The sequence below is a fragment of the Erythranthe guttata genome, chromosome 8 (genome assembly GCF_056151865.1).
Source record: "Erythranthe guttata isolate IM_541 chromosome 8, IM_541, whole genome shotgun sequence".
Classification (NCBI taxonomy): Eukaryota; Viridiplantae; Streptophyta; class Magnoliopsida; order Lamiales; family Phrymaceae; genus Erythranthe; species Erythranthe guttata.
Genome location: NC_142540.1, coordinates 6215916 through 6239251, shown reverse-complemented (window position 1 = coordinate 6239251; position 23336 = coordinate 6215916). Strand labels below are relative to the sequence as shown.

Genomic DNA, 23336 nt, shown 5'->3' with positions numbered 1-23336 from the left:
TTACATAACTACAACCACCCCCATCAACTATATATTGTCTTGCACGTCCACTATTACGATGTCAAATTTACATAGGGGTGTTTCTTCGGCCGGTAAACCGATCGAATCGAACCGAACGCAAATTCGTACATGCCGATTACAGAACCATTAATTCGGTGTTGTATTCAGATTATATATATATATATATATATATATATATATATATATATATATATATATATATATATATATATATATATATATATATATATATATATATATATATAACTAAAATTAATTTTAAAAAATCAAAATTTTAAGTATATTTAATAAAATTTTGATAATTCGGTTATTTATCGAACTAAACGCTTAATGATATGAAATTTTGGCGTACCCCGCAGTTTATGTACAATTTTACTGAATAAACACCCCTAAATTGATCAACCGGAGGAATTTTTTCATAGTGAGGTGGTTGCTTGTAATTATGCAAAGAAGAGATGTTTTTTTTTCGTAATTTGACCCTACCTGATATGTGATAATTTGCCCTATTTTCAAATTATGATTGGTTTAAAAGTTTGTTTTCTTGAAAGGCACAAAATATCAAAATTGAATGTAATCATGTGCCCCCTAACAGTGGAAATAAATATCCACAGTTGGATTACGAAATGGGTCCCTAAGACTCGAATTCCACCACGTAAATTGGGACCAAAAATTGTGTAATTTGCCAATAGGATTTTGATGCAATCTCACCTTATCCACACTCCCACCACACTCTCAATTTCTCTCACTATCCCAAATCCCTTCGCATCACACTTTTTCCTCTCATAAACCAAAATATTTGCCTTCATCAAAAAACCTTACATCTATCAAAATTGCACTAAATCTTTTATATAAAAAAAAGACCAATAGAAAAAAAAGAAAAAGAACATGGCAGCCATGAATTCTAGTGTATTGGCATGCAACTATGCCATATCTGGCTCTGAACTCACCTCAAAGGTCAGTTCCTTACCTTCTATGGCAACTCCGATTGCATCGGCTCAGAAATTGCCTGTGATCAGATCCCAAAAGGCTAGACTTTCCGACTCTAACGAATCGGGAAGAAGGGCCGCTCTTTTTGGCCTCGGTGCCGCCCTTTTCACCGCCGCTGTCTCCACCTCCTCCTCCGCCGCCAACGCCGGCGTTATTGATGAATATTTGGAGAAGAGCAAGGCTAACAAGGTTTGTTTCATTCATTCATGCACGTACAATCTCATTCTCTTATTATTAATTAATACCAATGTTTAAGGGTATGTTTGGCCGTATAACTTGGTCTTAAAACACACACATCGGGATTCGAACCCCCTACCTCTCACCAAATACCACTATGAGCAGTAGGCGGAGCCACCCTTTGTCAAGTGGGGTTCGAGTCCACTCTCGATTTCTAAAAAAATATACTAAATGCCATAGCTATATGTAATTAGCCCCAACCACCCAAGTAATTTAATTTAACTCACCCATCAAAAAAATTATGTGTTATTAGTTAAAGTTTATAAAATTTTAGTTATTTTGTGTTACTTTATATGAATGAATCAAAAAAAATTGTCTCGGGGGCACTGTCCTCGAACCCCTGTAAATATTAAATCCACCATGTCTCGAATTTCTGGCTCTGCTAGTGAATATGAGAGTCTTTTGGTACCACTAGACTAAGAGTCTTAGTTGGTTCGTTTCAGGAGTTGATGTATTATAGAAGAATAATTTGAAAACAAAATAATGTTTGTCTATATTCTGAGTAGAGCCGTTTAAAAATGAAGTAATACCGTTTGAAAATGAAGTAATGTTTGTTTATATTTTGAGCAGGAGTCGTTATCTTTATTGTAGCATCAATCAAAATCATGCACGATAAACGTAAAATGAATAACGATTGAAGCGATTAATTTAAAAAACAATGCCGCGATATGATTGAGAAGTTGTATATATATATATATATATATAAGATTGGTGAAGAAACATTTTGTGGCGGCATGTAGGAATTGAACGACAAGAAGAGGCTGGCGACTAGCGGCGCAAACTTTGCGCGTGCATACACAGTTCAGTTCGGTACATGCAAGTTCCCGGAGAACTTCACTGGCTGCCAAGATCTTGCCAAGCTTAAGGTTCCTTCCTCTTCATCTTTTGTAAATCAACATTATTTATTTTAGCTAATTATATTATTATAATAATTATTATTATTTACTATGGTTATTTTAATTAATTTGCAGAAAGTGCCATTTATTTCTGATGATTTGAGTTTGGAGTGCGAAGGGAAGGACAAGTACAAGTGCGGTTCAAATGTTTTCTGGAAATGGTGAAATGTGTAAAAAGTATCTATTTTCTTGTTCAAGAAATTCATTTTCTTCTGAACTTTTCTCATGTACCTATTTTGCCCCTATTGTTTTTTCTTAATGCTTTCTAAAGTATTTTGCTGTTGGAGTTTAAATATATTATACCATGTATATAGGGAAGTTAGTACATGGGAGAACATGCCACTAAGTTAGTTCAAACTAGCGCAAACTACGGTCATCCCTGAAGTAAAGTCAAATTACAAAAATTCCCTTAATGTTTGGATAATTACAACTGTCCTGTTTAACTATGGATTATCTTACACGTGCATCCCTACGTTGTCATTTTACCTACTGAAATCGGGGTTATTTCATAAAAAAAAATACACAGTTGAGAGAATGGTTGTAATTATTCAAAAATGATTGGGGTTTTGGTAATTTGATATTATCTGAGGGGTGGACGTAATTTGCCCTTCAAAAATTTTAAATTAGTCAAATTATGGGAGATTGCACATCTGTTTAATTCATAAAATAATCATATTGTAATGACTAATGAGGCTGTTTGTTTCAGCCAACTGCATCACATGGCACAGATTGTATATCAGAATTAAACAGCAAGGAGACAATGCATCAAGTGAAAAAACAACATTTTTATGTGTAAATTATGTTGTAAAATTCAAGGATTCTTCTGCTGTCCAATGAATAAATACAAATTAATTATGGACACCTTCTAAATAATTAACAAATCTTTAAAAAAAAAAAAAAAAAAAAAAAAGAAGTCACGAAAACGAACACCAAGAAGAAGACCCGTTTTTCCGCAACTCCAAACAAGGCATAGGCGAGACATTGTCACTAAAACCCGACACAAACTCACAATGCCACCTCATCGCAGACAACCCTAATCCGAATAAACTAACGTTTTTCATGCAAATATCCTCAAAAACCGCCCCTTCCACCCCCTCCAACAACGGACCCTTCCTCGATTCCAAACTAACCACGTTACTTATAAATATCCCTCTCACTTTTGGAAGTGCTTTCACATCCCATTTCTCGTCCGGGTGGTCATCGGCTCCTCTGCTAAACCTAATCGGCACTTTGACTCTCTCCATCATAATATTACGTATGGTTATATTCGTTATGTACCCTCCTCTTCCTCTATCGGTCTTGATGCGGACCCCACTCGCCGAATCTCGAACGTACAAATCCTCGATTAGGACGTTTTTAATCCCACCGGACATTTCACTTCCGATTCCAATTCCCGAACACGTTGGAGTTGTGCCCGAAACTCGTCTCACGGTAATGTTTGCGCTCGGTTTGGACATTGTTATTCCGTATTGGTCCCACCCGCTCTTGATTGCCACTAGATCGTCGCCACTCTCTATGTAACAATCTTCAATGCATATGTTTGTGCTCGAATCTGAGGTCAAATTACGAAAAAAACCCTCAGACATTCATAATTACCGAAAAAAAACCCTCTGACTAACGGTTGACCAAATTTCGTAACAGAAAAACATGTAATATAAAGCAATTAAGTTAAATAAAAATAAAATATGACTAATTACCCAAGAAAACCCTCGAGTATCAATAATTACTAAAAAAACCCAGAATTTTGTTTCTTTCCATTCAATTTAAAATAAGTGACGATGGATCGGAATTTTAGTACCTGGGTCTATGCCATCGGTATTCGGGGCATTTAGAGGAGCCAATATTGTCATGTCTTTGATCACAACATTGCTGGAGAAAAAAAAAAAGCACAAAAATCGATTAGGGAAAATGTCGAGACAAAAACAACTATTTTACTTTTTCATTTTTTACATTCCGAGGAAGCAAAAGTAGTAAGAAGAGAATATGTTTCTACTTTATTTCTCTTCACAAATTTTCCGTCGATCTTTCTTCTCCTTTTCGAATTTTGTATATTCGAGCGACAAAAGGAACCTAACTTTCAACTAAAACTTCAAATGGTTTCCCCATTTGAGATCCGTATCATTGAATCTTTATAATTTATTCGTAGGGATTCTGCACACTAGTAAAACTAATTTATGTTGATAAAATACTAAAAATCGACTTCTTTAAATTGATCTCAAATAGTGGGGGCGAATATGCGACAACTTGATGTCACAAGATTGCTTTTTGATTCTTTTCGATCTGCTTTAGCTAATTGTCCAACACTAAGGACAACACTGTTGCCATTATTTATTTATGTTGGTGCTATTATAGTTTCGATTAAATATACCGATACGGCCCAGTAATGATCATTAGTGACAAACATGTAGGACTCGGAATATACTTTTCAACAAGAGAATGCAATACTTTAATCTCTCCGTATTAAGACGACAATATTTTTTAGACAAAAAACAAAATTCTTGTGCAGAGACGGCATTACGGGATTAAAACAAACCTACCTGCAGTAAACAGGATGAACGGTCCAAAACGGGGAATTACGGAAAGTGAGGTTTGAGATTAGAACGTTGTGCGAATTAATAAGTTCGACGAGGTGGCCTCTCGTGTGAATTAGTGTCTTATTCCACCAAAGATCCCACCACATCTTCCCTTGACCGTCAATCGTGCCATTATTACCTGCACATTATTAAATTTAAATATTGGAAAGAATTAGAAAAAAAAAAAAAAAAAAAAAAAAAAAACCGAATTCGCCAACTAAATTTTCTTAGTTTACGAGACTTTCTTGATCACACGGTATCGACAGATTGTTTCTTTAGTTACTAAATGGGAAAATCTATAGCTGTTTACACCTAATAATGATACTTAAAATACAGTCGGTAGACGGAAACTTATATAAATAGATCGATACCAATAATTGCATTGCGACACCAACCACCTTAATTAGTCTATCCAACAATACAATCTTAAAAAAACAAAAGTTTAAATTCGCAATATATTTCGAAGAATAAGTGTACCTGTAATAACAACATTGGTAAGAGAATTTCCATGAATTAGGCTAATGTGTCTCCCTCCTTCCCTCTCTCTCCCTCTTCCGTACGAAGGCAACGGCTCGATTATCGGCCATTCCTCCGGTTCCTACTATCGAAATTGCTCCAATTAAAATAAACCAAGAAAATACAAAATTTTCAGCATTACATAAAAATTAAACTCTGTTCTTGACATAACAAAAATAAATAAATAAATAAATAATAATAATAATTGTTGAGTGAATAATAATTCTGCATAGAACATGGCAAAACAACGTGCAAGAAAATTGGGAATCAAAACTAAACTGTTAAAAAACCCAAATTAAAGAATTCCTCTTTTTGAATCAATCAATGTGTTATGGGGTACAAGAATTTCAATTTTCTTTTATATGATTATTTAATAATAAAAATAATAAATAAATGTAATAAAAAATTAGTCACCTGAGATCCCAAGATAAGAGCGCCATCATCAAGAAACAGCGTGAAATCGCTGGTGAGATTGAAGCTTCCCGTGAGCCACCGCCCACGTGGGACGTTCAGCTGGCCGCCGCCGCCGCCTCCGCCCCTGAATTTCGCCATATACTCCACCGCCCTCTTAAACGCCGCCGTATTGGATGTCGTCCCGTCCCCAACCCCACCGAATTCCTCGATCGATTTCACAACCCTCCGCGGCGGCGGCGCCTCGAAAAGCCCGGAGCAGGTAGTCGGGCCGCCCGAACCCGTCTGCCCGGCCCGATTCGAGATGGACCCGAACGGAGGCGGCGCCGTGTTTCCGGTGAATTGGAGGCTGAAAACGGCGACGCCGGCGAAGATGAGCAATAGGAATGCCCACGACGGTCTAGTGAGGCTTGATTTCACGGCGGTGAGTAGTGGGTTCTCACCTTCCATCATCGGAATATATATCCTTCAAAAAAAGAAATAATATATATATATATATATATATATATAGATATAGATACATAAATACACATGCATGAAACTGGGGTATGAAGAGGATCACGGATAAAGAGTTGAAGACTGCATGAGGATTGTCTGTATCTGTATATGTAATGGAAATTATTTTATGCCGAGAGATTTGTCATTTTTTGGCAGTATTGTAAATAGTTGGGGCTTTAATAAAGAATAGAAGGTGAACCGCCACCTCAGCAGCCCACCCTGGTGGGGTGGGGGGTGGGCCCGGTCCAGAAATCGGAACTCGATTTCCGATTTCTTCCTTCCAATACAAATATTTTCGATTTTGAAAAAATAAAATAAAAATTATTCTGAACTTCGAAAGTTTTGGTCTTTGATTTTTCCGAACGAACTTTTCTGGAACATAGTTGAAATACATACTGGATTCTGATTTCTGATTCTGGATTCGAATTTAATTTTCGAAAATTTTAATTTTTGGTTTTTCGAAAATTACACTTATTATAACAATATTATTATTTGGGGCTCTTTTGGTTGGATGAATGGGATTGATTAATTTTGTTGGATTATACAAGATTGCACTGTTCATGATTATATAATAACAAATATTTTGTATTTGGTTTGTTGGATAACTTTAACTAGGATAAACGTGACATTTAGTTAGGTTTGCAGGATTTGGATTGATAAGTTATGAAATTACAAAATACCCCTTATAACACTTTAAATATCATTATTCTCACAACAACAGTAAAATTTTTGAAGCAATTCAACATCAAAATATATTGTCAATCAAGCGAACTAACTTAATATTTGTATTTCAATAAACTACAATAGAATCTAATATAATATTTGTAAAATGAAATGGAGTTTACAAAATAATTTATTGCACAATAGATAATGGGACTTTTTTTATTTTATTATTTATTTATAGTCATTTTTATGGTAAATAATAGCACAATTAAGCCCCTTCTCGTCATTTCACGTTTTACTCCAATGAATGATTACACAATCAGACCTCATGGGGTAGGATAATTTATCAGCCAATTGCATGATTAAATACCGGGCTTGTAATCTATCACGGGTTCTTGTCCAACGAACCAAATGTCTGATTAGGGGTGATTATTCTGTCTATGACCCCTTATCAATCAAACCAAAAGGGGCCTTAGAGATCAATAAAATAAATCGAAATTCCAAATTCCGTCGGTTGTGATTCTCACATTTCCGAATTTTATCCTTTCAATACAAATATTTTCCATTTTGAAAAAAAAAAACAATGAGTTATTCCGATCCGAACTTGGAAAGTTTTGGTCTACGATTTTTTTTGAACTTTTCTGGAACATAGTTGAAATACATACTGGATTCTGATTTCTAATTTCAGATTCAAATTTAATTTTCAAAAAATTCAATTTTTGGTTTTTGGAAAATTACACTTATTATAACAATATTATTATTTGTGTACATTATAGATCAATAAAAAAAAATCGAAATTCCAAATTCCGCCGGTTGTGATTCTCAAATTTCCGATTCTGAAACATGGTTTTAAAATACAATTTCGGTTTCGATTTCGAACGAAATACAAATTAGTTTTCTAGTTCCGAAGAAAAAAAATCGAAAGTTTTATTATGATTCGATCAATTCGATTTTCACCGTAGTGGGGATGTTTGATGGGTTTTATGTGGAGGGGGGATATTTTAGGGTGGGGGTATCTACTAGGAAAGTTGAAGAAAAGCATGATCCTGTTTGTCCGGTTGTGGGGGAAGGAAATCCTCTTGTGTGAATTATTCGCATGGTCAAAGGGCAAAATCGACCAATCAAAAATTTCGTCGTAGAAATTTGGTGATGAGTGTTGACCAAATTAGTGTGAATGTGTGATGATTAATTAGCTTACAGCTGGTTGCTAATTTAACAAATGTTAGGCAGACCAACATGTATATTATAGATAGCACATATCACAAAGTTGTACAAGTGACAGTGGCCTAAAAATTGATTAGTCAAGAAAAAAATATAATAGTGGTGTTATTAATTTCATAAAATAGCATCATTTAATAGTGGACTTAGGTCTCGTTTGCTTACCTATATCGGATTATATTGTATTAGGTGAATTGGATTAATATCCCACTGACTAATTAATTATTTAGTCAGTAAGACGTTTGATTGGTTAGATTAAATCTTATATTAAATTTGTTAAATTCTGGTATTAACAGTGAATTGTCTAAAAAGTCTTTTAATTAACAAAATTAAGATATTGTTTTTAAGGATAAAATCGTATTTTCCTCTTTTAATAACTGTTGGCCGAAAACCCACACGCAAGTGCACGTATCGTACAAGTAATATAGTGGACAATTAAGTCCGGATATCGAACCCACAGGGAATATTTAATTATCTAAACCTAGACGCTAAATTCTACCAATTATTACGTATTTTCCTCTTTTAATAACTGTTGGCCGAAAACCCACACGCAAGTGCACGTATCGTACAAGTAATATAGTGGACAATTAAGTCCGGATATCGAACCCACAGGGAATATTTAATTATCTAAACCTAGACGCTAAATTCTACCAATTATTATCAAGCCCACCCTACACAGTCGAATTTCGAGAGAATTAAGTAAATTAAACTAAATTAAAAAGCAAATTAAAAAGACAAGAACACGAAAGCAATAAAAAACGAAGGTTTAATCAGAGTAAACAAGCCTAGGATTTTATTCTTCCCCCTATGTGATTATTATTCCCCCAATTCCTTCAATTATGCAAGCAATTAACCCGGATTATTAACCTGAGATGCTAATTTAATCATAACCCGCTTCCGCGTGTATTACGATTCTAATAATCTAGATTCAATTACTATATTCCTATGCAATTAATTCTAGAACACGTCATTAAGCACAAATCTCAATAATGGCTACCTAAGAGATTAACTATATTCCTATGTTAATACCACAAAGGCTCTTCTACCACAGTTCTAATTATTAACCCGATCTTCCGATTCATGCGATTAACAATAACATAAAAGCACATAAGTTGATCAAGTTCATGCACTTAATAAAACAAGTAGAAGAAATAATCCGGAATTAAAACTTGCATAAAATCATAGAATTGGGTTCATAAATCCCACATAGGGTTCCAAATAAAATCCTAGAAATAAAGACTTAGCTACTCGTGATTCTTATGATAAAGAAAATAAAATAAATAAATAAGAAAAACTATGCTGGAGTCTTCGTTGATCTTCGTTCCTCGCGATTTGTGGTGTAAAATTTCGTGCTTATGGTGTAGGGACTTGTTGCTTTTATAGGCTTTTCTTGATAAGGAAGTAGTAGAAACCTAATAGGAATCTATTTCCGCCACTTTCCTCCACCAGGATTTGTTCTTCAATTTTCGCCATGTTGGAGTCCGAATTTCGGAATGTTGCGTAAATAAGAGTTGTAGCCCTTGAAATTAGCTTTCCAATGCCGCCAAAAGCAGCTGATTTGGAGTTCGTATGAGAGAGATATGCTCGAAATGGTGGACACTGCCAAAGTTGTGGCGGGATTCCTTCTTCCAATTCGATTTATTTCCTTATTTGCAACTTTTTCCTTTCTTTTTGATCTTTTTTCCTTCATGGACACCTAATTCTCTTTTTCACCTATAAAACACAAAATCAATCAATTAAAAGCACAAATATAATTAAATCTAAACAAAAGATCCACGTAAAGTAAACGTATTGAGCGTAAAATTTACCCTCAACACACCCCCAAACTTGAACTTTTGCTTGTCCTCAAGCAAAATCTAATCGTAAGCAAATAACTCAACTACTGCATCTCATCACATAGATCAATGATCAACTTCACGTTTTCAGAACTTGGAATTATAATGACAATTCTTAGGCATTCGCAAGCTCAAAATTCAACAACACTTAGTCACTCACCATTACCAAAAACCACAATTCATACAATTGCTTCAAGCATCCAATATTCGCAAATTAAAGATAGAAAGAATTTATACTTACATGCATATGCTTGACTCCAAATACTCACCAAATTATTCTACTCTACTAATATCGAACATTAAGCTATTGGGATCATTGGGGCTTTGTGGCTTTCAATTGTTAGGCTCTTTGGTTCGAGGTAGGAAATATGGGGGTATGTGTGGCTATTCTTCTTGAATTTAGGTGATTACGCCAAAATTTGAAAGATAGGCGTTTGAAACAATGAATTCACCTCTACGGACTTTAATAAACTCGATTCTCAAAAGTTCAAAAGTCTCCACTTTTGCTTTTGAGGCAATGGATCGAGCTTTCAAAAAAATTCAACAACTAGTCCTTATTTCTCCCTTCTAGTCTCTTCTTCTTCTCTTTCTTTTTTTTTTTTTTTTTTTTTTATTTTTTTTTATTTAATATATATATATATATATATATATATATATATATATATATATATATATATATATATATATATATATATATAGAAGCATATATATTTATCTTTTTTTTTTTTTTTTTTTCGAAGAAGAAGAAGGACCTTATAAAAATTTTTGACTGAACTCCAAGGGGTAATTTTTCAAGAATCTCCACCTATTCTACCTTACACATTGGCTAAAAGAAAGAACACCTTTTCTCCGAGGCTCAAATCAAGGTTCTAAGGATAATTTCGATAAAAAGGTCGGCTTGAAAGGCTCAAACGGTTCAAAGAAGGCCCAAATCATATCCCAAATCACTCACTACTCAATACTTCGTATCATAAATTTCCTAAGGTGAGTTCTAAAACCGAACATAGCATGATATAGCACAAATTAATTCCAAATTTAAAATACAAAACATTCAACCAAATCAATGCACAAAATGTGATTCCTAGCAATAATTCGCTTCTAAGTCCCGTTGAATCAAAAGCTAAACAAACATCAAATCCTTATCACACAAAACAAGCAATCTCATCATCAAACATTGATCATCTCTCATCATCATAAATCATCGATGCATTCGACTCAAGCAAATTATTTTTTTATTATTTTTTTTTATATTCCGGAAAAAACGATAAAAGCAATAAAAAGAAATAAAACCTAATGCATGCAAACTAAAACAAATAAGCACAAAAACATGTTTTTCACCCCCAAACTTAAAATTTTCGTTGCCCGCAACGAAATTAGCACAAAGTTTAAGGATAGAAAACACCTGATTTAGTCGGAGTCGTCGTCATCGGGGTATGAGAATTGGCGGGAAGGCAAAACGATTTTTTTTTTTTTTTTTTTTTTTTTTTTTTTTTTTTTTTTCTGGTTGTGGGACGGCCGTCCCACATTTTAGGCCATTTTTCGGATGGCCGTCCCACAGACAGAGCTGCAGAATGCGGCCTTCTGTTTCCCGGACGGCCGTCTGGGATTTTGCTTGCGATTTCGGACGGCCGTCTGGACCCCCTGACCATGTTTTCGACCCTGAAAATTAAAATTCAAATAAATTAATTAGAATGCATGCCTATAATAATAAAAACGAAACGAAAAATATAAAGAAAACTACGAAAAACAATAAAGCTCGGGTTGCCTCCCGAGAAGCGCTAAGTTTTAAATCTTCAGCCAGACTTTTCTTCTTAAAATTGTTATGTCCAATCCAACGCCTTGTAGATTGCGCATCCATCCGTGAGCTCTTTCACTTCAATTGCAACCGATACAGGGATAGGATTGCAATATGTCAGGGTCCACCTTAGCTTGTAGTCTTTCTTAGTTGTAATCAATCGGTACGAAGCCGAGTTGGGATCTTCATCACCCGCTCCCTCAAATTGGTACACAAAAACCTCACGTCCGCGTATAACCTCCACTTCAAACACATTCGCCTTCTTTTCAACCTCTATTGATGCCTTCAAAGCCTCGTCATGAACAACGATAATATTCTCAATTTGAGTATTTGTACTAACCACATCCATCTCCTTCTTCTCTTGTTCCGATACATCTTTGGAGTTTAGCTCGATTGCATTGTCATATTCATCATCCTTAAGCGTCTTCGTAAGTTCCTTTTCCTTCTCATCGACAATATTTTCTAGGTCTAAAGGATTTTTCTCACTACAAATTTCAAACGGATTTTCTTTGTTGCAACCATTCTCGATATCGTCTGAAATATTTTCAAGAGACCTTTGGCGCTTGAATTCTTCCAACTGTAACTCCAGTCTTCGGATAGATGCTTGAGTGGATTTCATAAATTCTTCAAGGACGGAGTTCAAATAACACTCCTGAACAGTGGGCTCTCGTGGCGTGTTGGTGTATGTGTTCCAATAACCGCCGTTGGTATTATCAATGAAATTATTCGCCTTCGGTGCATACCAACATTGGTTAGTGTAATGATATCCACCACATATTGAACAAAGTAACGGCATATCATAGGTATTTTGGAGGTATTCGCTAGACGGAAGCCATTCATATCCCGTTTGAGGAGCGCGGAAATTGTAACCTGACATGTAACCACAGAAAAAAAAATATATTAAAAAAAATTAAAACGAAAAGAATAAATAAAAAAAAATAATTTGGGTGAATCGTGAAAATTGTTCAAATTTAGAGCTAGAATAAAATAAATAATTAAAATATTCCCCGGCAACGGCGCCAAAAACTTGTTGGCCGAAAACCCACACGCAAGTGCACGTATCGTACAAGTAATATAGTGGACAATTAAGTCCGGATATCGAACCCACAGGGAATATTTAATTATCTAAACCTAGACGCTAAATTCTACCAATTATTATCAAGCACACCCTACACAGTCGAATTTCGAGAGAATTAAGTAAATTAAACTAAATTAAAAAGCAAATTAAAAAGCAAATTAAAAAGACAAGAACACGAAAGCAATAAAAAACGAAGGTTTAATCAGAGTAAACAAGCCTAGGATTTTATTCTTCCCCCTATGTGATTATTATTCCCCCAATTCCTTCAATTATGCAAGCAATTAACCCGGATTATTAACCTGTGATGCTAATTTAATCATAACCCGCTTCCGCGTGTATTACGATTCTAATAATCTAGATTCAATTACTATATTCCTATGCAATTAATTCTAGAACACATCATTAAGCACAAATCTCAATAATGGCTACCTAAGAGATTAACTATATTCCTATATTAATACCACAAAGGCTCTTCTACCACAGTTCTAATTATTAACCCGATCTTCCGATTCATGCGATTAACAATAACATAAAAGCACATAAGTTGATCAAGTTCATGCACTTAATAAAACAAGTAGAAGAAATAATCCGGAATTAAAACTTGCATAAAATCATAGAATTGGGTTCATAAATCCCACATAGGGTTCCAAATAAATCCTAGAAATAAAGACTTAGCTACTCGTGATTCTTATGATAAAGAAAATAAAATAAATAAATAAGAAAAACTATGCTTGAGTCTTCGTTGATCTTCGTTCCTCGCGATTTGTGGTGTAAAATTTCGTGCTTATGGTGTAGGGACTTGTTGCTTTTATAGGCTTTTCTTGATAAGGAAGTAGTAGAAACCTAATAGGAATCTATTTCCGCCACTTTCCTCCACCAGGATTTGTTCTTCAATTTTCGCCATGTTGGAGTCCGAATTTCGGAATGTTGCGTAAATAAGAGTTGTAGCCCTTGAAATTAGCTTTCCAATGCCGCCAAAATCAGCTGATTTGGAGTTCGTATGAGAGAGATATGCTCGAAATGGTGGACACTGCCAAAGTTGTGGCGGGATTCCTTCTTCCAATTCGATTTATTTCCTTATTTGCAACTTTTTCCTTTCTTTTTGATCTTTTTTCCTTCATGGACACCTAATTCTCTTTTTCACCTATAAAACACAAAATCAATCAATTAAAAGCACAAATATAATTAAATCTAAACAAAAGATCCACGTAAAGTAAACGTATTGAGCGTAAAATTTACACTCAACAATAACCCTCTACTAAATTAATCGCAGGGGGATGGATGCTACTAATTTAACCAAATAATAGCATTTAACTGCGGTTTTTAAGTATAGTAGCGGGCTAGAATAAATACGAATTTCATCAACCAAACATCTTACTAACACCTACTATTTAGTTAATAGAGCTTAGTAGCATTAAACAAACAAGACCTTACACTTTAGTAACGGACTTGAGTAATGTTGAAACTTACCAATCAAGCATTTTACTAGCTCCTACATTAGTTAATCTTAGCTAATAATAGCAAACAAACGAGGCATACGTTTAAAAATGTAAATTATATGGAAATTCTCGTATACTCAAGTGTGTTGGGATTCGATTTGCTTGTTTAAATAATAAGATGGTCTTGGTTATCGAAGAATGAAAGACTTTAATATGGCTCTTGTTTCTAAAATGACTTGGAATACAAATATCTTCGTGGTCATTCTTTTCTTCATGGCTCATCTTATTCTTATTCTATGAGATGATATATTTGGTGTAATACATTAGATTGTTTTGAATAATAAATAAATATAAGTAGTTACACTTTAAGCACACATACATAAATGTGTGTGTTATTATATGTAAATCAATGGTTTAAGATTATCTCATGTATTTCAGTGGGTGTAGCATCTAGACACGGCCATGGGTTGGTTCACTCCTGTTCATGGTTCACTTTTTCAGCAACCGGAACCGGCCCGTATAACATACGCACTACAAGAAATATTGGTTTTAGTGACGATTTTGTATGGTCGCTAAAAGTTAGAAAATGGTAGCTAAAACTTCTAGCGACCAAATTAAGCTTGGTCACCGGTGGTCACAACAGGGTAGTTACTAAAAGTACTCAGTGACAAAAAAATTAATTGGACGCTAAAAGATAAGATTTAGCGGCGAACAATAATGGTCACTAAAAATATAATTATTAACGACCAGTTTTTGACTCGCTAATGTAAATTTTATGGTGGCAATAATATTAAACATGGTTGCTATAGCAACATATATAGTGGCCATATAATTTTGGTCGCTAAATGATATATACGTATAGTGACCATATTTTATTGTTGCTATAGGATATATATATTTGGCCACCACATTTTTTGGTTGCTACATAATATACATGTAGTGACAGTATATGTTGGTTGATAAATAATATATCTGTTTGTTGCTAAAATATATACATATGGTGACCATATTATTGGTTGCAATAGTTTTTACATGGTTTCGACAATTATTAAATTTACTGACCAATTCAGATCAATAATTAATTGATTGCATAAAACATTAATTTTTATTTGCAACAGTGGGTAAAAAAATTTCAAATAAAACTAAAAATTGCAAATTTACATATTATCAATCAAATGTGAATATTATAATTTCAATCTATCATACAAAAATACAATAATAAATCAATCATTCCAAATAATAAGAAAGATTACTATAATTATTTCATAATAAATTCCACTTCATAAATTGTTAAGCGACAACAAATATGACTTCCACGATAACGTTATTTCACTTCATCAAAAAGTCCAACCTGAGAAAGGGAAAAAAAAAAAAATTCAATTAGAAAATAAGAAATCATATGATAGAATCAATTTCAATCATTTGTCACTTAGTAGCACTCATAAATCATAATTCAATAATGTATCTGGGCTCTTGCATAAGTAGCTACTTACCTCGTCCAGTCATTGAACGATTTACATTCATTGAACCCCTGCAGAAACAAATCAAATGATTTAATGAATCATAATAGAAGTGGTTCCAACTAGTATGCATGTGAAACGACTTAAAATTGATAGAGAATCAGATTGAAACTCGTTGAATTATTCAAGGTCGATAAATGAACTCAATTGAGTAGTCAAGGAATCGAGAAAAGAAATTATTGAAATAATTCCCAAATCAAGATGAGAACTTATTAAGTTCCAGGAAAAAGGATTTCGAATCGATCGAAGATTGCAATAACTCAAGAATCAACAATTCTCGGAAATCAAATTTGTTCACAAGATAGGCGACAATAAATATATATTGAATTTAAACGACGAGTAATAACAATAATAAACCGAATGATACGACTGCTCGGCATATATCCTGTTTCCGAGAAAGAATAGGCAAGGGATAGGGATCCTCACCTGAAGTCCAGTGTAAGGTGCTATAAATAAATATCCTTACGCTCAAGCCATGCTCAAGCCTTGAGTGAGAGCTTTAGTACGGTCGCTCAAGCCTTGAGTGAGAGCTTTAGTACGGTCGATACCTATAAAAATATTCATCACTTAACAAGATTCTAATATAACCGTATTATTCCACTATATCACTTAGTCAATTTCTTGAAACATTTATTAAGAATTTCTTGTCGGGCTAATTCTAACAATCACTACGATCACCATACTTATCCGAATAGCCTAAACTAAATATCAAATTAAAGATAACAAATTCATCTACAAGTTCACTTTAGAAACCAACCCCAAATTATCGACCTAACACAGCAGTAACAGCCTCGGAAGATAATTGCATGAAACTGCTAGGTTTTGTTTAAACAAATGCATTTGCTGGCACTGTTTATTTGAAAAATCATAACAATTTGTAGAGTTATCCAAACTGTCCAAATAATACAACAAATTGAACCTTACAATGTAAACTACAAGTTCTCAGAAGACACACATCCCAAATTATTAGCTTAACATAGCAAAAACGGCCTCGTAAGAAGAATATTCAAAACTGCCCTGTTTTTACAGATTTACAGTCACTTAATTCGGACCTCTAATCAGCTTGAAAACATACTCTAACTCGATACAATTTTACACTTACCAATAGTTTTCGAGGTCCTCTACGAGTTTTCGTCAAGGAATGATTCCCAACTTCGCACTCCAAACCCTCCAAATTCTGCTCCGAAAACAGGTGCAGCAGCAGGTTTTCTTTCCCTAAAGTTCCGGTGCGCAGCTGGGATTCTCGCCAAATTCCGGCGACCACCGCCCATGAATACCACCGAGAACAATTACTGAAACAGAATACACCGAAATGGATATTTTTTTTTGCTGATTTATGGAGGCAATGTAATGATTTATTCGATTTTTCTTTGCTTTTTTTTTTAGTTTTCGATCAAGCTTATAAAAAACGAGCATCAAAATATTCCAACATTTTATGATTTCGAGTACAGAGACATGAAAACTAGTAAAGCACATGCTCATGAAAATGGCTGCTAACCTTAATAGCCGATGCTTGATCCATCGTCAATTCATCACAGTTTAAGCTCCTGCAAATTAGTTAAACCAGACATCAGATTAATCCATGCAAGAAAAAACGGAAATGGCTCGTTAAAGAAACGACTTTTCGGACCAATTGAAAAAATGTTTTTGCACTCCAAAGTTGGAGTCTGGTTCCAGTATTTTATCAAACACCTTGTATGCACGGAAAACTCATGCACGCTGCACCTATGGAAGGCTGACTTCTCAAGGTTTCTAACCGTGGGTCCTGGTCGTCGAGATTCACCCTCTAAGGCCTCCGTTCAATTAATTCTTTGAAGAGCCAAAGGCTGGAATTCGATTTCTGGACAGCTAGTCGTCTTCTTCGTCCGATTCCGGCGACCATCTGATGCAACCACCGATGGAGGCCACCACCACTGGAAAGTTGACTTCCCAAGCTTTCCAACGATGTGACTTCATCGTCATAACCCCTCGTTCACACAACCCTAATTTTGTCGATAATTGAATTGGGGATTTGCAATTCCAGCCTCAAATTTGTTTTATATACCTCACTTCTTCAAACCCCTTCTTGAATTCGAATTTTCTCCAATTAATTTCTGGAATTTCAGCCAAGAACCGAGAGGGAGAAGGAGAGAGTAGGCGAGAGAGAGAGAGAGCGGAGAGAGAAAGAGAGCGATGAATAAAAAGAAATATATGGCTGTATTTTTTCATTATTTGCATTTTCACCCCCCATCTTTTTTTTATTTTCTTTTCTTTTCTTGATTTGTTTAAAACTAAACTAGTGACCAAATCGATTTGATTTCCGTAAGTAGTTTCATAATAACCAAATTCAAGTGGTTGCCAGCAACCCAATTAAATGGTTGTTAATAATTGAATTAAAGACTCGTAGCAACCGTAAAAAATATTGATGTTGAATTGGTCACTATTGTCATTAAGTTATAGTGACCATAAAAATTGTCGCTACAAACTTTAACTTTAGTTGCTACAAGATGTCTAACTATTAGTGACCACTTATAGCTACCAAATGTTCGTTGGTCGCAACACGATTTAACCCTTCCCACTTTTGCTACAAAATTACTTTTGGTCACTAAATGTGAACATTCAGTGACCATTTAGTTATGGTCGCTGAGAATTTGGTCACTGAAACTAGTTTTTCTTGTAGTGACGGTTCGCCGGGCCGGGCCAGCCCGCCTGTTCACTCCAGTTCCAGGCTTATCCGGGTCGGTTTCGAACTGACCCGGCAATACATATATATATATATATATATATATATATATATATATATATATATACATATATATATATATATATATATATATATATATATATATATATATATATATATATATATATATATATATATATATATATATATATATATATATATATATAATACATGATGGATAAATAAATTAAAAGAATTACTTTTAAATAGGAAAACAACAAAAGGAAATAAATAAAATGACTTGAATTTAATTTTATAGGAAAAAATGGGGTGTGAGGGTCTTTATCGGAAAAAATGGGCTGCGAGTGTATTTAAAGGAAAAAATGAGGGTGAATAAAATTCAAAAAAGAGTAAATAACGGCCGGTCCAGCTTTTTTCAGTTTTTTTTTTTTTTTTAAATTCGGGTGAACCGCCGGACCGGCACGGCGGTTCACGGTTCACCTATTTCTGAAATCGGGCCCGTCCCGAGGGACACGGGCCGGTTCACCGGTCGAAGGGCCGGTCCGGTTCGTCAACGGGCTGGTTCCGGGCCGAAAACCGGCCCATGGCTGTATCTAGTAGTATCTATAAAACCGCTCTAACTTGGATATGAAAAGACATCTTTAAATAGACATGGCCACGGGGCGGGGCGGGTCCGGGTCCGACTTTTAGCGGACCCGAAACCGACCCGTGGGGAGCCGGTCCGGGTCCGGGGCGGGTCCACCCGGGTCCATCTGGGTCCGGGCTGGGTCCGGGTCCAACCTGGTTTTTCAATTTTATTTTTTTTATTTTTTTTAAACAAAAAAAACCTATATTGAAACTTGAAAAAACATGAGATTAACTTTAAATTCAAAATTAAAACAATAATTGAATTTAAACATTAAATAATTTTAGAAAAAAATGAAACGATTAAGACCTTGAGACATACACTAAATAAAATGAAAGTCGTGAAGATTGGATTATGGGTATTTATAAGTGAAACTAATAATTGAGAATTTTTTCAAAATTTCAAAATTAAAAAAAAATCAATATTCAATCTTTTTTTTAAATTAAATCGTATTTTTTTATATTTTTCAAAATTAAATATATATGCATTTCTTATTAGTCGGGATTTTTGATATTAATAATAGTCAACATGACAATTAATAATTTATAAAACATTAGTTATACAATTATTATAATCATTTGATAGTGTTATTTATATTTTTATATTTATAGTTAGGATTATTATAACAAGGAATATATATATATATAACATAAAGAAAAGGTGTAAAATGATTATAATAAATAATGTTAAATAGATTATTAATTGTCATATTCATTATTATTAAATAATTTAATTAAATTATAACAAATATAATATAAAAAAATGAATGGACTTGAGCTTAATCCATTTAAATCTTACGATTCGATTCTAATATTTAAATAAAATATAAATGTAAAAAAAAAAAAGATTAAATCATAAGATATACGATTTAATTCTTACGATTTTTATAAACTAAACCAATTATTAAAAGAGAAATCACATCATAATATTTTGATTATACTCGTCATATATAGTTTTATTTTTAAAGTAAGAAATTAATTGGAATGAGATATAATCTATTTTTGTTAAAATAAACATCATCTATATTTTTAAATAATTATCTTATGATAAAATAATCAATAATTTTAATAAGTTCTTGTCAACAATTGAGGTTAATCGATTTAAATTAATTGAAACGAGTTATAATCATTTTTTTAAAATAAACATCTTATTTTATTTTTCATTCGAATTTTTCACACTATCGATTTTAATAACATAAGTGAGTTTGTATTAATCAACGCGTTTGTTTATATATTGAATTGATTCAATATTTTATATATTTCAATAGTGGAGATTATATTGATATAATAATTAATAATAAATGTTTTGAAGTATTGAATCGTAATTCTATATATTTTTTTAAAAGTTTCTTATATTGGTACGCCCTATTATCTAAGCAATACTACAATTTATATTCCCTCAACTAACTCTACTATCCGCACGTCTGACTTGAGCGTCGGAGGGGTTTCCGCCCGATCAACCCCCGGCCTAGTTCACGTATTTTCTTATTGCCCGTATCTCCGGACCATCTAGCTCGTGTGCCAGTGATCTACTTTGCTCTCCCAGCTCATCCTACCTCAAATACTTAAGGTGTTCTAACTTTAGCATCATCAATGTCATTTGAAATACACCGCAATTGCTCAAAAAACAACTAAAATGAAAGAATGTGGATTTGAATTTCTTGTTTGCACACAATTACAACTGAAAATCAAATCAAACTACTCGATACTCGATTCGAGACCGTTTGGTAAAAGTTCGTTTGAACTCGATTTGCTAACATAGCGACCTAAGTTTAATCGAACACATACTCTCATTCGATAAGCTATTCGTGTATATGGCTTATTTGAGATTATTGATCGACTCAATTGCTTATTGCACCAATTCCACACTCAAAACCAATTTTATAAGCTCGATAAAAAATCAAACAAATTTGAACAGCAATGCTTTTGGCTCGATTTAACTCATTTATTTACAACTCCTACACAACGTAACATTTTCTTCAGCTACTACGCCTAAACATTAACCTTGCGTGTAGAAAAAGAATGAAGTAGCTACCTTCTGAATTAACTTGTTTATAAATTACTAGTGTAAAAAATTGAATGTTATTATCTAATAATAAATTGTAAGATAGATGTTTTTCTTAAATTAAAAATAACCATTTATCAATACAACCAAAATTAAAATAAAATTGTTAAAGTTTAGAAGAAAATAAGAAATATTGAAGAGAGGAGGGTGACGGATTAAAATAGAGGTTAATAATTGAAATCTTGTGACGAACGATGAAGAGTATATATACTGCCTTGGATCTGAAGCTGAACAGTAATCCCAAAGCTGAGTTTTTTTTTTTTTTTCATTTTATTCTGTTAGTATATACAGTAGAACATCGATAAATTAATACCCAATAAATTAATAATCTCGCTTAAATAATAAATTTTCTCAGTCTCGACTGGGGTGACAACGTGCTAAATTAATAATTCGCTAAATTTATAAGATAATACACATTCGAAATTTTTAAAAAGCCCCATATAATAAATAAATTAATAATGCATAAAAAAATTCTTAAATTACATGGTGTAGTACATATTTTATAGATCTATGAAAGTTTAATACAATATAATTTAATTATCGCTTGTTTTTTGTTGAAGTTCATATTACCATCAATCTCGTCCCTCACTTTTATTAACATGGTTAGAACATTCGGTATAGTTATCTCATAACTCAACATAAAATCGTTCTATACCATTGTTGCTTTAAGAGCTTCCGTTTATGAAACGGGCTCTATACTGCATTGAACTAATGGTACAACGAATAATATACACGTAAAAAAATAAAAAAATGTATCTATTGAAAATAATAATAAAAGTAATTTCATAAATTAATATATTAATTAATGTATAAATTAATAATTATTAATTTATCGATAAGTTAATATTTCGCTAAATTAATGAAATTTTGATGGTCCCAACTGTATTAATTTATAAAGGTTTAACTGTAGTATTTTATTTATTAATAAATTCATTAAATCCTCTCAAATTCTGTATTGCTATTTCATTTGGGGCTCTTTGATATAACCCCTTCAATACTTCTTTTAATAGGGAAATGTTCAAACTATTTTGCACATTCGAGAAAAACCCACTCCAAATTTTTGCCACACAATTTCCCATTTATGTCCCTCCACTTTCCCATTAATGTCCATCCACCTTAGACACTATCCTCATGACCCATCAGTCGTGTCTTTCTCTCTCTTTTTTTTTTCTTTTTTATATTATTATTATTATTATTATATTATTATTATTATTAATTTTTTTATTTTTTTTTTAATTTTTTTTGAATTCTTTTTCGTTTTTTTAACTTTTTTTAATTTCTCTATCAGGTATGTTAATCGACTATGAAGCATATTAAATCGACTATGATGAACTATAGTCAATTAAGGAACCGACTACTAAAAATAACAAATAACAACTATAAAAATAGAAACTCAACTATATTTTACAAAAACAAACGATATACAAACATTATAATTGATTTATACAATTGGAATCAATAAACAAAAAATCCAAAAATAAAAAATGAAAATTTGGAGTGAGTGAAGCATATTAATCGACTATGATGTGAAACATAGTTGATTAAAAATCTGCTACTTAAAATAACAAATCACAACTGCGAAAAAATGCAAAACACTATATATTACAAAAACAAAAAATATACAAACATTATAAAAGATTTATACAATTGGAATCAATAAACAAAAAATCCAAAAAAAAAAATTTGGAGTCGATCAACCTTAATCGACTGCCAGAGCATAGTCGATTAGCTTAATCGATTATGAACATGTACATAGTCGATTAAGGTTTCAGCATGCGCGAAATTCCCTACACGCGTCGTCCTCCGTCCGATCCACCAAAAAACCTTAGATCTGCCTCCCCATCGTCACCACACCGCCACCACACCACAATATTCAACCAATCCCTAACAAGAATAAAATAAATAATTCATACAAAAACGTAGACGATTAAGCCTCAAAATCTGCCCCAGACTTCCGCCACACTTCGTCAAAAATCTGCCCCGATCTCCGCCCTAGACCCACTGACTAGAAATTAACTTAAGAAGAAGCAAGAAAAAAAGTTGCATGTACGTATATGCGTTTACCTCCAATGAAAAGATAGTTGTTTGATCGAAAATAATTGAGGCAATCCACTCCAAGTTTCCAAACATAAACAAAAATTTCATAAAACCCGTAGAAGAAAGAGAAGCATCTTGCATAGAACAGAGCATCCCAGAAGCAGTCAAAACCGGTTGACACTTCCCAAAGTGCAACATACATAGATCTTGGCCGAAAAAACGAAAAATCATAAAATTATT

The 23336-nt window shown here is 33.5% G+C and overlaps 2 protein-coding genes and 1 long non-coding RNA gene across 5 annotated transcripts; 1 reads left to right on the top strand and 2 right to left on the bottom strand.

The window, feature by feature from the left end:
* The first annotated feature begins 705 nt into the window (after nucleotides 1-705).
* PSAN (photosystem I reaction center subunit PSI-N, chloroplast, putative / PSI-N, putative (PSAN)) lies at nucleotides 706-2318 on the top strand. Its single transcript, XM_012998235.2, has 3 exons — nucleotides 706-1197; nucleotides 1986-2111; nucleotides 2217-2318. The coding sequence occupies exons 1-3, from the start codon at nucleotides 907-909 to the stop codon at nucleotides 2304-2306; spliced, it is 507 nt and encodes a 168-aa protein (XP_012853689.1). The 5' UTR covers nucleotides 706-906; the 3' UTR covers nucleotides 2307-2318.
* Nucleotides 2319-2911: 593 nt separating this feature from the next.
* Nucleotides 2912-6293, bottom strand: LOC105973218 (Pectin lyase-like superfamily protein). The gene is made up of 5 exons (XM_012998234.2): nucleotides 5645-6293; nucleotides 5192-5312; nucleotides 4679-4853; nucleotides 3940-4010; nucleotides 2912-3693 (listed from the first exon to the last, which is right to left on the bottom strand). Exons 1-5 carry the CDS (start codon nucleotides 6092-6094, stop codon nucleotides 3056-3058), a joined length of 1455 nt encoding a protein of 484 aa, XP_012853688.2. The 5' UTR covers nucleotides 6095-6293; the 3' UTR covers nucleotides 2912-3055.
* Nucleotides 6294-15331: 9038 nt separating this feature from the next.
* On the bottom strand, nucleotides 15332-17866 carry LOC105952668 (uncharacterized). Of its 3 annotated transcripts, XR_016033093.1 has the most exons (6): nucleotides 17318-17866; nucleotides 17186-17234; nucleotides 16790-16979; nucleotides 16114-16235; nucleotides 15661-15698; nucleotides 15332-15518 (listed from the first exon to the last, which is right to left on the bottom strand). It is a non-coding gene; the product is annotated as an uncharacterized LOC105952668 (long non-coding RNA). The 3 variants fall into 3 exon arrangements; XR_016033091.1 differs by having other exon boundaries at nucleotides 15661-16235; XR_016033092.1 differs by having other exon boundaries at nucleotides 15661-16235; nucleotides 17380-17866.
* Between the last annotated feature and the right edge of the window lie 5470 nt (nucleotides 17867-23336).

Excerpts from the sequence above, each read along its gene's own strand:
- PSAN (XM_012998235.2), top strand. The coding sequence starts at position 907 with ATGGCAGCCATGAATTCTAGTGTATTGGCATGCAACTATGCCATATCT. Across the intron at positions 1,198-1,985 it reads AGAAGAGCAAGGCTAACAAG|GAATTGAACGACAAGAAGAG; the intron begins GTTTGTTTCATT and ends GGCGGCATGTAG. Across the intron at positions 2,112-2,216 it reads AAGATCTTGCCAAGCTTAAG|AAAGTGCCATTTATTTCTGA; the intron begins GTTCCTTCCTCT and ends ATTAATTTGCAG.
- LOC105973218 (XM_012998234.2), bottom strand. The coding sequence starts at position 6,094 with ATGATGGAAGGTGAGAACCCACTACTCACCGCCGTGAAATCAAGCCTC. Across the intron at positions 4,854-5,191 it reads TACCAATGTTGTTATTACAG|GTAATAATGGCACGATTGAC; the intron begins GTACACTTATTC and ends AATAATGTGCAG. Across the intron at positions 4,011-4,678 it reads GTTCATCCTGTTTACTGCAG|CAATGTTGTGATCAAAGACA; the intron begins GTAGGTTTGTTT and ends TTTTTTCTCCAG.